This window comes from Protopterus annectens, chromosome 3.part0, assembly GCF_019279795.1.
Source record: "Protopterus annectens isolate FY-2018-M chromosome 3.part0, PAN1.0, whole genome shotgun sequence".
Lineage (NCBI taxonomy): Eukaryota > Metazoa > Chordata > Ceratodontiformes > Protopteridae > Protopterus > Protopterus annectens.
The window spans coordinates 598,008,366-598,021,482 of NC_056731.1; the positions used below are offsets into that span (position 1 = coordinate 598,008,366).

Below are 13,117 nucleotides of genomic sequence, written 5' to 3' on the forward strand. Positions count from 1 at the left end.
CAGCTAACTTTGAAAAATAGTGTAAAATTAAATTACTTAATTTAGGCCGTAAAGGTTGTACCTTACAATTATAATTGCAGACATTGACAAAATGTGTGGGGCATGTACTAGGAAGCCTTCTGTGTTGCCTTTAGCAGTGAACTAATTGCTACTCTGGAAGGGTAGAAGTTTGAAATTGTTTTATGACTTCCAGAAGCTGCAACAGATCTTAGCTCTGTGTGTGTGTATTATTGACACGTGTGAGATTCTGTGTCAGTTGCTAGGAAAGGGGGTAGTAGGGGAACCCGAAGTCAGGTGACCAGATATATGTGATGTCATTCTGTAATCCAGGGCAAAAAATGATGATTTCATACTATGAGACTGAAGTTTCAAGTCCTCTGTTTTTGAAACATGACATAGAAGGATCCCTTACCTACTTCAACTTGCCCTGCTGTAGTAAGTGACCAGGGTATAGTAATACTTTAGATCAGTCTGAAAAATATAGTGAGATTAGTTGAGCACTTTTCTGTATCTTTGTGATCTGTGTTATTTTAATATTCCCTGTGATTGAAACTGGTGTTATTTAAATATATATTATGTACCTTCATGTTCTTTTATTATTAAATATATTTAAACTTTTCATTGTGGCTGGTCCTTTAGAGAATGTTTTAACCTTTGAGAGTACTTATATCTATTTTGTGACTCCGTCGCCACTCATGAAAGCCTTCCTGCATTGGTCAAACACTGTCATTTGTATTAACATTCATTTCACTCAGTATAATTGGGTACCATTGTAAGACCCTTAGAGTAAGTGGCTTTGGAGTGTCTTGTGGCAGTGTAACTACCTTACAGCCTGAGAAGAAGGGGGCATAGCTAGTAAATCTGTGCCAGCCTTTCCCAGATGGGTGTGGGTCTGTCTGTCTCTATGTAAAAATAAAATCTCAAAGCATGTGTGTCAGCTGCTTGGAGCAGGGACAACAAGCACTGGTTTCACAGAGACCGTGCTGTAAGATTTAGCTTGACACTCGGCTGAGGATTCAACTCTAGAGCTGTGCCAGTGTGAGTCTTACTGGGGACCTGGAGAAGAGAAACCCATACCCCGGACTGGGTGAGTTCCCTGTGTGCTGTTAAAGGAAATTGTACTTGATGTAGAGAGCTGCATCTGTAAATATAGTATGCGTCTATTTTTATTCCAAGTGAACATCCCTCTCCAGTGTCAGTGGTGAGGATTCAGGCTCCTTGATTACTGGCCCAGAGAGGGGACATCACATATTTGTGAGCAGTGGTATGGATATTAATTGGGCTTCTGTAGGCTGTCACTGAAGGTGTGTGTACTCTCAGCAGCCACAAAGTAAACGTATAGAGTTTCATTTTCACAACAGTTTTATTTATTTATTTTTTGTTAGTTTAGTTTAGTCAGGGAAAGCAGGCAAAGATGTCAGCAGAGGATTATATGGCAAGTTGACAAAGAACCAGAAGGCCAAGGTGCATGAAGCCAAAGGACTGTTGTGTGCCATCCTGACCAAACAGGAAATTATTTCAGCCTTAGTCACAGTTGCAGGACCGACCAATGCAACCAGGAGGATAACCAGTCTGGCGATGGGGATTTGAAGAAACAGGACAGATGTTCTTCATGTTTCACTGTTGCAGTCATTACATTTGGGTAATCTGCTGGCAAGTTGCCCTCAGTCGGCCTGAATAACAAAGTCTTGGGTTCTGTGTCAGTTGTTGTCTTCTCTTCCATGACGTCAGGCCATCAGGGGTATAAAACATGCAGCCAACACCATTTTAATCAGTCTTTCTTGCCATGCGGTGCCTGAAGCAGAAGCAGTTCACAAGTGCTGGCCGTCCGACTCCTGAAATTTTCGTTTTCGAGTTTCAGAACCGAAGTCTTCAAACTAAAGCTAAGTACCCCGTTGGGGAAACTTTCTTGCTCCTTACCGATGTCAGTGAAAGTTAATTATATTACTTGTGGGAAGCAAATACCTCATAAGGATTTTCATTTGTACTGTGTTCCTTGCCTAGGCCCTGATCACAACGTGCCTTGCTGTTAGTTTTGTGCTAAATTTAACCAACACATTAAGCGTCTGTACATTTTTGCTTCTAAATACTTTGGTTCAAGATTTAACTTTCCTGAAATGTCATCGGTTAGCAATTAGACTACCGGAATTCACAAGAAATGCAAGGAAAAAGAGACAGACCATTGAGGTCCAAAACCGAAGCTTCTCCTAAACCAGTCGCCAGTTCGCCGCTACTCAGTGAGGCGCTTTCGCAGCCCCTGATGCCCGCTACTTTTGAGTCGCAGGCCTCTACCAAGACCTATTTGGAGTCCGGTATGCCGGAAGATTCTCCAAGTATTAAACCCGCGAATGTCTCTCCCTTGGATGGGTCTGGAGCCGTTGAGCAGGCACTGGCTTATGAGGGTGTTTTCAGGCCTCAACATTTGTATATAAAACCAACGTCATTATCAAAAACAAGGCCAAAACCTACTTCTTTGTCTAAAAAACCGATGCATGAGTCATGTGCTCAGGCCCCTATGCCTAAAAAACAAATTATCAAAATGGCTGAGGATTTAATTACCTTGATCAGGGGTTCCCAACCCCCCCCCCCCTGCTAAGAGGCCTAGGCAAGGCACTGATTATGAATCTTCAGATCAAGTTTCCATTTCTTCTGATTCCTCTTCTGATCAGGAATTTTTTAGTGCACCTAATGAGGAGACTGATGCAGAGGAATCCATCCCTTCTGCATCTCCTCCTGAGGATTTTTCTTTTGGAGAGACTTTGTGTACTTTAAGGGAACAGTTTCATTGGGAGAGTCAGGACTTTTCGGAATCCAAAAAGAGGCTTAGGGATTTTTTTTCCTTCTTCCTCAGCATAGGCCTTTGGCTATACCTCCTGTTTTAGACATCGTTGATTATGTTTTCTCAGAATCCAGCATGGCTCCTGATTCCCTGTCTCCAGCTCTTAGTAAGCCAGACAGATATTACAGGGTTCCTGACTCCCACAAATTTCTTTTCAAAAATACTGTGGCTGACCCTGAAACTATTTCTCAGGGTCCCAAGGGTGTTAAGTCTTCTGCAGCCAAAAATCCTACCCCCTCAGAGACTCCAGGGCGCTGGGTAGATGGGGTAAGAAGGTTTATACATCTGCAACCCTGACAATCGGGGCTTTAAACTGCCAATTTCATATGCTTAAATATCAACAGCATGTTATGGGCTTACTGAAATGGAAAATGATTTTGATTTCTGATTGTGTGGAAAATAAGAGTTACAGGACTTATTGCATTCAGCTGAACAAGTTGGAAAGCATACTTTGCAATGTGGTTTTGATTCCTTGGAGGCCTCTTGCAGGGCCGCTGTAACTGGATCTGTGATAAGAAGGCATGCTTGGCTCAAGGAGCAAAATCTGCCTGATCATGTTAAAGCTAAGTTGTTGGATGCTCCTTTACAGCAGGATAGTCTGTTTGGTAATAAAGCAGAAGAGGTTTTAAAAAAGATGGAAGACAAAGCTAAATCTATGCAAACTGTAAAAGATTTCTTGCAAGTGCAGCCACCCAGGTTCAGTAGGCACTGGCCTACTAAGAATTGGTCCTTTCCAGTGTCCAACAGAGCTGCTCAGGTCAAATCAAGATGCTCCAAAGGCTCCAGGTTTCAGTCACAAGGATCTTACAGGACAAAACAATGGGGGTGCCTCCACCTCCAAATCAGGAGGTAGCAAAGCACCACCCTACAGTAAACAGTCTCAATGACTTTCTTCTGCCATCCCCAAGCACTTATCTTTTGGCAGCTCCTTTGGGGGGAAAACTAGCACTTCATGCTCAAAATTGACAGCTAATTACCCAGGGCAAGTGGGTCTTAAACATAGTATCCCAGGGGTACAGATTTCATTTCCACATGTTGCCAATTCCAAACAGATGGCCAGATCTGCCACCAAATCGGTGGGCAGAGGCCCAGAAACAAGTCAAGTCCCTCGTGGATATGGGGGCTATTCAACCAGTACCAGAAAAGGATAAGGGTTTTATTCAAGACTTTTCCTGGTACCCAGAAAAGACAAATCATGGCGTCCAATTCTGGACTTATCCATTCTAAATACTTTCCTGGACATTCCAAAATTCAAGATGCTGACTCTACAACAGCTACTGCCTATGTTAGGCAAAAATGCCAGGTTGGTAACTCTAGACTTGAGGCATACCTGCATATCCCAATCAGGGAATCTTGCAGAAGATAACTCAGTTTGTTTCAAAGCAGGCTATTTGCATTACCAGTTCTCTGCACTGCCCTTTGGCTTATCTACTGTGCCCAGGGTCTTCACAAAGTGCCTGGCACCAGTAATTGCATTTTGCAGACAAACATTCAAATGTATCCATATCTGGACGATCCTTTCATTCAGGCAGAGGACAAGGACACTTCAACATCTGGTGTTTGTAAAAAGGCTTCTAACATGCCTAGGGTACACCATAAATGAAAATCACAACTGGTACCCTCTCAAATAATTACATTCCTGGGTGCAAGCTTGAATACAACTGCACAGATGGCTTACCTCACGCCAGACAAACAAATTCAATTGATAACATACTTCAAACAAGTGGCAACAAAAAGCCAGCTTTCTGCAAGACAAATTCTGCAGGCTTTGGGGTTCATGGCATCCTGCATTCTACTAATTCCATATGCAAGACTGCATATGAGGAAACTTCAATGGTATCTAAAAAGCTTATGGAGTCAACATTGTCACAGCCTGGAAACAGTGATTCCTCTTATTCCCTGCCTGCGACAGGAGTTCCTTTGGTGGGCAGAGGCATGTCACCAAAACTAGGGGCTGTCATTCATAAAGTGACAAAGTGCCTGGGACTGGTAGTAGCATATACCTTGTGGGATATACAGAGAAATGAGGACATGATAGTGGAAGCCATAGTAGCCCCAGATGTAGGGTAGGTCAAGGAGAATAGATTACTTGGTTCAGTAACGTGCAGCGGTACAGAAGGTGGTTTGGTAAAGCAGGATTGAGATGGGCAGAAAGGGAGAGGAGATGAAGATGCCAGGCCAAGGTATGAATGGATATTGTTAGAGAAGACCTGTGATAGCAGGCATGACTGAGAAAGAAAGTGCTTATACATCCAGTGAGGTGGCAGCATAACCTGACTGGATGGGCGTGATGTGGATACTGAGATACCTTAGTTTTCATTAATCTGGATTAATTATTTTATCGGTGCAACTAATATACTAATGAAGTTATTGCTCTAGAGTATTAAAAAATGAAGGAAAATTAGTCTCAGAACTGAGTTGGCATGCTAGCTAACAGAGTGAACATGGTCATTACATGTAGGCCTTTTTTTTGGTACCACTCTGATCCATGGTATGCTCATGTAGTGCTCCCACTCAGATTTAGTGACACTCTCCATTCTGTCCAAGTTGGCAGAGATATTCATAGCAGATGCAGAAGGTATGTGTACTTACCAAAGTGTTGGGTATCTCAGAAGAATCTCTGGCTACAGAGCCTATACATTCTACCACCATTTTCCTTCTAGTGTAGTCTCTTGAGTTTTCTTAGCTGGTTGTGAGATCCTGCTTTTCATAAGGGCAAGAAAGAATTAGAAAATTCTGGAAGAACAAGCCATTATGGAATGGTGTGCTAAGGGAGAGGTCGGAGCCTTGGAAATATGGTGCAATGAATGATCTTAATAACCAGAGTTGCTCCTTTCTGTCCTGCACTCAGTGCTTCTCAATGATCAAGCAGTACAGCAGGAACGTATAACATTGTTTGCCAACTATTAAATCGTGGCCATAGTCTGAGTCCCTGTCCATGGTGCTTGCTCTCTTCCATAACTGCATTTCATTTGTGTCATTGGTGAATATGCTGGCCCTGTTTATCAGCTGGTAAGCGTAGTTACCAAGAAACGTACAAACTATGCTTGTTCAACAGAACCAGTATGGCTGACAACAGTACTTCTTCATTGCTACTTTCTGCTGTTTGTGCGCCCCCGTTTGCCCATAGCTCTAGCTTTTGGATCAGCATTGCCTCTCTGACCTCTGCTTGTGTGAGCCTTACTTTCTTAATGCTGTATTTTGTTTTTTTGCATTAAATTATTTTTATAATACGCTGATTTGTGTAAGTTAAATGATATGTAATCTTCAGTTTTATTATAAAGCATACTTATTTGTTTTCACTTACTGTAAAGAACTGTAACAACATTTCGCTTTCTCTCTTATATTATTTTTTTGCTAGGGTACTTGTGGGTGCACCAAAGGCAGAATCTAGATACAGTAACTTTATGCAGTCTCCAGGTGCTGTCTTCAAATGTCGTGTGCACACCAATCCTGAAAGACAGTGCACAGAGCTGGATATGGGTCGAGGTAAGTGCTTCATATAGTTCTGTTTCCTAAGGCAGGGTGGAATTTGTGTTTTGCAAACATTTTGCTTGCAAGTGACTTAGAAATTCATAGTAAAACAGGGCCTTGAGAATACTGAACTGCTAAGAAAAGACATCCCATTTACCTTGTTAGATGAAAGTGAAAGTAATTTGCAAACCGATGCTAAGATGTAGTGAAGTTTGCAGGCATGTATGTAGTTCCTTTTTATTTCTTTAAAATTGAGGGGTGTATAATAATAAATTTCACACTTGAGGCTCTAGTTTATTAAACCACTGGATGAAGACAAGGTTAAAAATGTCCTTATGCGCACAGCAGAATGTAATTCATATTGTTTTAAGTAATAACTAGGCAGAAGGCATTGAAGGGAAATATTGAGCTTTAGAGTACTTTCTTAGACCATGCATCAGAATGGCTTTTTTTGAGACCTGTAAAAACTGGGGTATCTACAAGCCTCTTAGCCCAACAGTAGTGGTAGGAAAGTCATGGAAAGAGTTGTAAGAAAGAGCATGAATGCTTTCTTAGGAGGCATTCATCTGCTGGACAGCGGCCTAGCCCAAGTTCATGGCCAGAAGGAGCTACAAGTCAAAGCTGATCAATTGCTACAGCTTGTTTACAAAAAAAACTTAACAGGAGATAAGTAGGTAGAGGTGGTCTACCTGGACATCACAGGGGTCTCCTTGGAAAATTTTGTGAGTTGGGGCATGACTAAGACTGAGAAATTAGACTGGTGCACAGTTAAAGGCTGGACACTTAGGGGTATGAAGAGAAGGCTGGTGTCATGAATAATAGAAGTAATTTATAAAATACTTCTGGGTTTGGTCTTGGGTCAAGTAGAGATCATTGTGTTAGATGACAACACAAACACAGGTACAGTAGTGGGAGATGGTGAAAAGAAGTGCAGAAGGGCTTTAGAAAGGCTAACCAAGTGAAAAAGTAGATATTTAAGGTTCTTTACTGAAAATGTGCAAAGGAAACTGGACAATGCCCTTTACAACATTAAATATATGTAATAATACTAGTATTTCACCATACATGCAGTTTAACAAAAGGGCATCATTTTTCATGAAGTGGAAAGATGGGCACAAAGCTTGGCTCAGTTACTGTAATATAAGCTTTTTGCCTGGAATAGAATGAATGTTTTAGTAAAGAAACTTAAAATCATAGAGGCTAGTTAGTATAACAAGATGAATGTTTGTCCCATTTAAACTCATGATTTCTTTAGCCTATGTCCACCATTGTATTATTTTGAGCCAGTCTCAGCAAACAGATTTCCAAGTGCTTTAAATTGTTTTGTTCTCCATACTTGATACTGTTTGTCCTTTTAACCATAATGTTGTATAAGGTAAGCAGCTAATCAGAGGCATTTGACTTCCATGCAGACTGACTTATGTGTTTGCTTTTATAATTAACTGAAAAACTGATAATGTTTTCAATATTGCTTTAATTTAAAGGCACTCCAGAAAACTGATTTCCCTGGTTAACCATATCTGTCAAATATAACATGAATAACATTTTGTTAAAAATAATGCAAGTAAACATATTGCTGAAGTAGTGGTTAGCATCAACAAAACCCTGTTTTCCTTCCAACCTGTAACCACTGCTTACATCAAATCACTACTGCTCAAATTCAAACCCTGCTCTCCCTCCTCTGATAACCTCCCACCCCAGTTCCTTAAACTAGCTGCTGAATCCATAGCCTTCCCCATATCCCTACTAATGAATCAATCTATCCAAGAAGCTACAGTCCCTGACATTTGGAAATCCTTCTTTACCATCCCTCTGCATAAAGGAGGAAATTCTGCAGACTCATCCAACTACAGAACCATAGCTATCCTTTCCCCACTATCTAAAATACTTGAAAAATGCATCCATACTCAACTATTAAACTTTCTCCTACAGGACAACCTTCTCACTCCCACTCAACATGGCTTTCGGCCATACCACAGCACCACTACTGCCCTCTTATCTTTTAACCACAAGATAGCTGAGGCCAAAGATAACCAACTCATATCCTGCCTTTTCCTTGGCTTTCCAAAGCATTTGACAGTCTCCCACCCCATTCTTCTGTATAAACTTGCTAACCTCAACCTCTCCCCTCCCTCACTTCAACAGTTTACCAGTTATCTGTCTAACAGGCAACAATCTGTCCATTGGCTCTCTTCCTGCTCCTCCTGACTTCCCATTACATCTGGCATACCACAAGGTTCCATCTTGGGTCCCCTTCTGTTTAACATCTTCACTAATGATCTTCACACATCTTGCAAACTCCTCTCTTATACAATACGCTGACCATTCGACTCTCATCTCCATTTCCAAAAATAGCTCTGATCTCCACACACAAATGCCTTTCTGTCCACTGAAAAATGACTATTTGATAATAAATGTATCCTTAACTCCTGCTCTTCCTCCCTCATTCTCTCTCCCAGCATGTCACCTTTTCACATCACATCCTCCAATAACACCATCATCAAGTCTGAACCACACACCAAACTCCTTGATACCATCATAGATGAGGAGCTCTAATTTAACCTACTTGTCTTACAAAGCATAAAAAACACCTAAAACTAGGTCTCCTATACCGAAGTAGAAAATTCCTTACTCCCAATGCTATTCTCCCTGACTCAGGCTGTACTCCTCCTATCCCTCCAATGTGCTGCCCCCAGCCTTACCAACTTACAAACCACAACCTTGTCCAAACCCCAACAAACCTACCACAAAGCAGCCAGATTTGCCACCAACTAGCATCAACCAGTCTCACCATTGCCATTCACTCAACTCTCTCAAATGGTTAGTATTCCCTCAACAACTCCTATCTCAGTTACAAATCTTACACAGTATAGTATACAAACCATCCACCTGTCCAGAACCCTTCTCTCTGATATCTTATTATACCCCTACACGTACTCTACGTACCTCCAACCAGTCACTCTTGAACATCTACCACCCCAGTAAAACTGCTTGTAAACTATTCTACAAATCCACCATAGCCCAAGCTTGGAACAAACTCCCCTCCCACATCAGAGCAATACCCCACCCCAAACACTTCAAAAAGGAAGTAAAACTTTACCTTCTTAACACTAAGACTTGTCCTTGTCATGCCCCTACCTATTCCACTACACTGCCATATTTCCTCTCCCCTCTCCACTGACATTCATCTACTTATCCTCCATATTTTTCTTTTTCTTTTTCTTTTTTTTCTGTATTCTCTGTAACTTATGTATAATATTTCTCTATTTGGGCATGTAACTACTAGTGTAATTTAGTCTATTTGAAACTCTGTATGGGATAGTAATATTTGTAATGTAAATGTCTGTGTTGGAGCTTTTCTCCTCGGGTCTCCACTGAAAATAGACTACTAGCCCAGTTGGACTAACCCGGTTAACAAATGTCAAATCAAAAACAAAAAAAAAATATATATATGGGTCCAGGACTGTTTACCGAATGCACACTTTAACAAAACACAAACGCTCGTGCACACTTTGTGCTTTTTCACCAAAAATGCACTTTCACGAAACAGAAATAAAAAAAGTAAAAAACATTGCAAAAGGGCTGTTGGTGAGATCGCGGCACAGTGGGAATATGGGAATATTCCGTTTTCCCCACTGTAGTGCGATCTCGGAGTGAGAACATAAAAGTAAGGGGGTGTGGGGGGGGTTGAAGGTGCAGGGGTGCAATGCGATTACTGTTTTTTTTTTTATGTTTTTTTATTTATTTATTTTTTTTTCAAAAGTGCATTTTTGGTGAAAAAGCACTCTTGTGAAACTGTACGTGAGCGTTTGTTTCTCGTTAAATAGTGATTTTGGTAAATAGTCCTAGATCCATATATATATATGTGTGTAATTATGTATGTATGTGAGTGCGTGTATATATCTATATATTTATTTTACATTTGTTGACCAGGAGAGTCCAACTGGATTACAAGTCCATTTTCAGTGGAGGCCCGGGGAGAAAAGCTCCAAGAGAACAATTTTTTTTACAAAACATAGTTTTAAGGACAGACTTTTGACATACAATTTCTATAGAAGACACTTTGACATACGTATTAACTAACAGGATACATTCGTTCTCTACAAAATAATATTACATTTTAGAAGATATTCCTAAGTTTAGAATTCCTGTGATAGATTTACTATCAGAGTAAAAGCAGAGAAACATAGAATAATGCTCCGAGAGAGCAGATGATGCTCGCTATAGTTGAGAAGGATAACAAATTGATTTGCAATATGTCTTTGCCTGGTTTTAGTTGAGAAGGATAACAAATTGATTTACAGTATGTCTTCTCCTGGTTTTAGTTGTTTATGGAAAGCACAACATTGCTGGGATAGTTTTCCCTAACTCCTGGAGAGATGGGATGAGCAGTAGATTAACAGTCCTAAGTGGGTACAGTACTATGATTGGCTTAGCAGAGTTACTTAAGTTAGGTGAAGTGTTCTAAGGAGACATTAGCTGGGGGGGGGTACAGGAGCACAGTCGATTATTCAAAAAGTGAGTTTTAACAAGTTTCTTGAACTGTGATGGGGATTTGTTGTCAGTTATGTGGGCAGGAAGGGAGTTCCAGGTTTTTGCTATACAGTGGCTGTAGATAGACTTACCAGCTTCATTGTTACATTTGATTACTTTGTGGAGGTTTTGTGTGCTAGACCTCAAGGCCCTGGTGGTTGTATAGGGTTGCAAAAGATTTTGTAGGGCTGGGGTGTTTTCAAAGTTATGTATTACTTTGTGGGCTCATGATAGTTGATTGAGTTGAAGTGTTAGTTCTAGCCAATTGAGTTTTTTTAGGCATTCACAGTGATGTGTTCTGATGGGAGAGGTTGTATTGAATTTGGCTGTCTTATTATAACTACTATCAAGCTTGTTTAGGTCGGATTTGTGGAGATTTGTAAGCACGAGGTCGGGTGGATAGTAGGTGAGTCTTCTCTATTGTAGTTTTGGAGTGGTCCGTGAGGAATTTTTTTATCACGATACAGTAGGCCAACTTTTTTATGTACTTTTTTATGGTTATAGAAATATGTAGGTCAAATCTAAGGTGAGTATCTATTTCAACCCCTAAGAGTTTGGTATGATTTGTGGGGGTGATTGTGGTCTTGTTAAAGGAGGAAATGAAGAAAGAATCAGTGGGAGGTGTGTACTCTGTGGGAGCTAAAGAGTACTAACTTTATTTTACTTGGGTTCAGAATGAGCCTTTGGTTTGTAATCCAAGTTTCTGCTAGGGAAAAGCATTCTCGTGTTAGGCAGTGAAGGATGTCAATTGATTTGGCTGTGCATATTATGGTGGTATCATCTGCATATTGCACTATTGAGGCTTTAGGAATACTGTTTGAGCTGACTGGTGAAGAGGGTAAAAAGAAGTGGCCCCAGGATGGAACCTTGAGGTACTCCTAGGGAGACTGGTAAGGAGGGCGAGAGTTGGTTTTGCCACATAACAGCTTGTTTCCTTCCCTCCTAGGTAGTTTTTGAACCAGGAGATGGCAGGGGTGGTAAGGTTTAGAGTTGCTAGTGAAAGAAGGAGTTTATTGTGGTTAACCATATCAAATGCTTTGAATAAGTCAAGGAAGGTGGCAGATACAAGGAGTCAGTTTTTTCTGTGAGTATTGACAATGTTGGTGAATTCTGTTAGTGCGGTGGTGGTGCTATAGAATGGCCTAAAGCCATGTTGGTGTGTTGGTATTAGATTATTTTCTAGGAGATATTTCATTAGTTGCTTGTGTATTACCCTCTCTAAAAATTTTAGATAAAGGGGGTAGTATGGCTATAGTGTGGTAGTTATTGAGTTCCAGAGAGGTTCCCCCTTTATGTAGAGGGATGATATGTGATATTTTCCATAGCTTGGTTACTATATACTCTGAGATGGATCTGTTAATTAGGATGAAGACAGGATATGATATGGCTTCTGCAGCCAGGTGGAGGTATTCAGCAGGTAATTTATCTGCGGCTAGAGATGTTGGTTTGAGATTGCGGGGTAGTTTTTCAATGGATTTGTTTGGTTCTGGGTGGAAGCTGAACTTGGTGCAATTGTTAGTTGGGGTGGGGGGTCAATTTGCAGGGGTGGGGATGTCATATTGCTGGTTGTTTGCAAGGGTCTGGATGGTTTCTGCAAAGTATTTATTAAATTGAGTGGGGATGTCTTCTTGGTTGTTATCTATTTCTGGGGTTGGTGTAGTTGTTTTACCTGGTTGTAGAATAGAGTTAATTGCTGCCCAAAATTTCTATGGGTGGTTCCTGTATCTTTTGGTAGTACAATGTTTTGTCTGTTTTGGTGATTTTTTTTTTTTGGCTTTATGTAGTTCAACGTATATTTGTTTGTTCAATTGGGATTTACTGTTGAGGTAGTTGGTCCAGGCCTTGTTTCTTTTTTTGAGGAGGGATTTTGTGTCTGGGGTTAACCAGGGGGCATATTTAGTTTTAATTCTTATTGTTCTGGAAGGGGGCATGATGGTTAAGGGTGTTTAAGAAGGTAGTATTGAAATACAGTACTGCTTCATCAAGAGGGAGGTTTTTTAGGGGGGGTCCAGCTGCACATTTTTAGGTCGTTTATAAAGTTGGAGCGGTTAAAGTGTTTTTTTGTTTATAATTAGGCACGTGTAGATATTTGGGTCAGTTGTGGTGATTTTTATCTGAGTAAGAATGGACTAATAAATGTGGTAGCTGTTTGCAATGTATTTACATAGATCAGTCCCACTATTTCCGGCATCCGGATACTATGGATCTATGGACCCTGAATTGTGATAGTGACTGCGCAACTAGGAATGTGGTATACATTGCCCACTGTGT

General features: G+C 40.7%; 1 protein-coding gene across 3 annotated transcripts in view; it reads left to right on the top strand.

The window, feature by feature from the left end:
* Nucleotides 1–13,117, top strand: part of ITGA9 (integrin subunit alpha 9) — a 5,160,704-nt gene that overhangs the window by 102,775 nt on the left and 5,044,812 nt on the right. For all 3 annotated transcript variants that reach the window (XM_044065011.1, XM_044065010.1, XM_044065009.1), the window contains exon 2: nucleotides 6,201–6,328. In XM_044065011.1, the coding sequence (XP_043920946.1) occupies nucleotides 6,201–6,328 (128 nt within the window). The remainder of the gene's footprint in view (nucleotides 1–6,200; nucleotides 6,329–13,117) is intronic.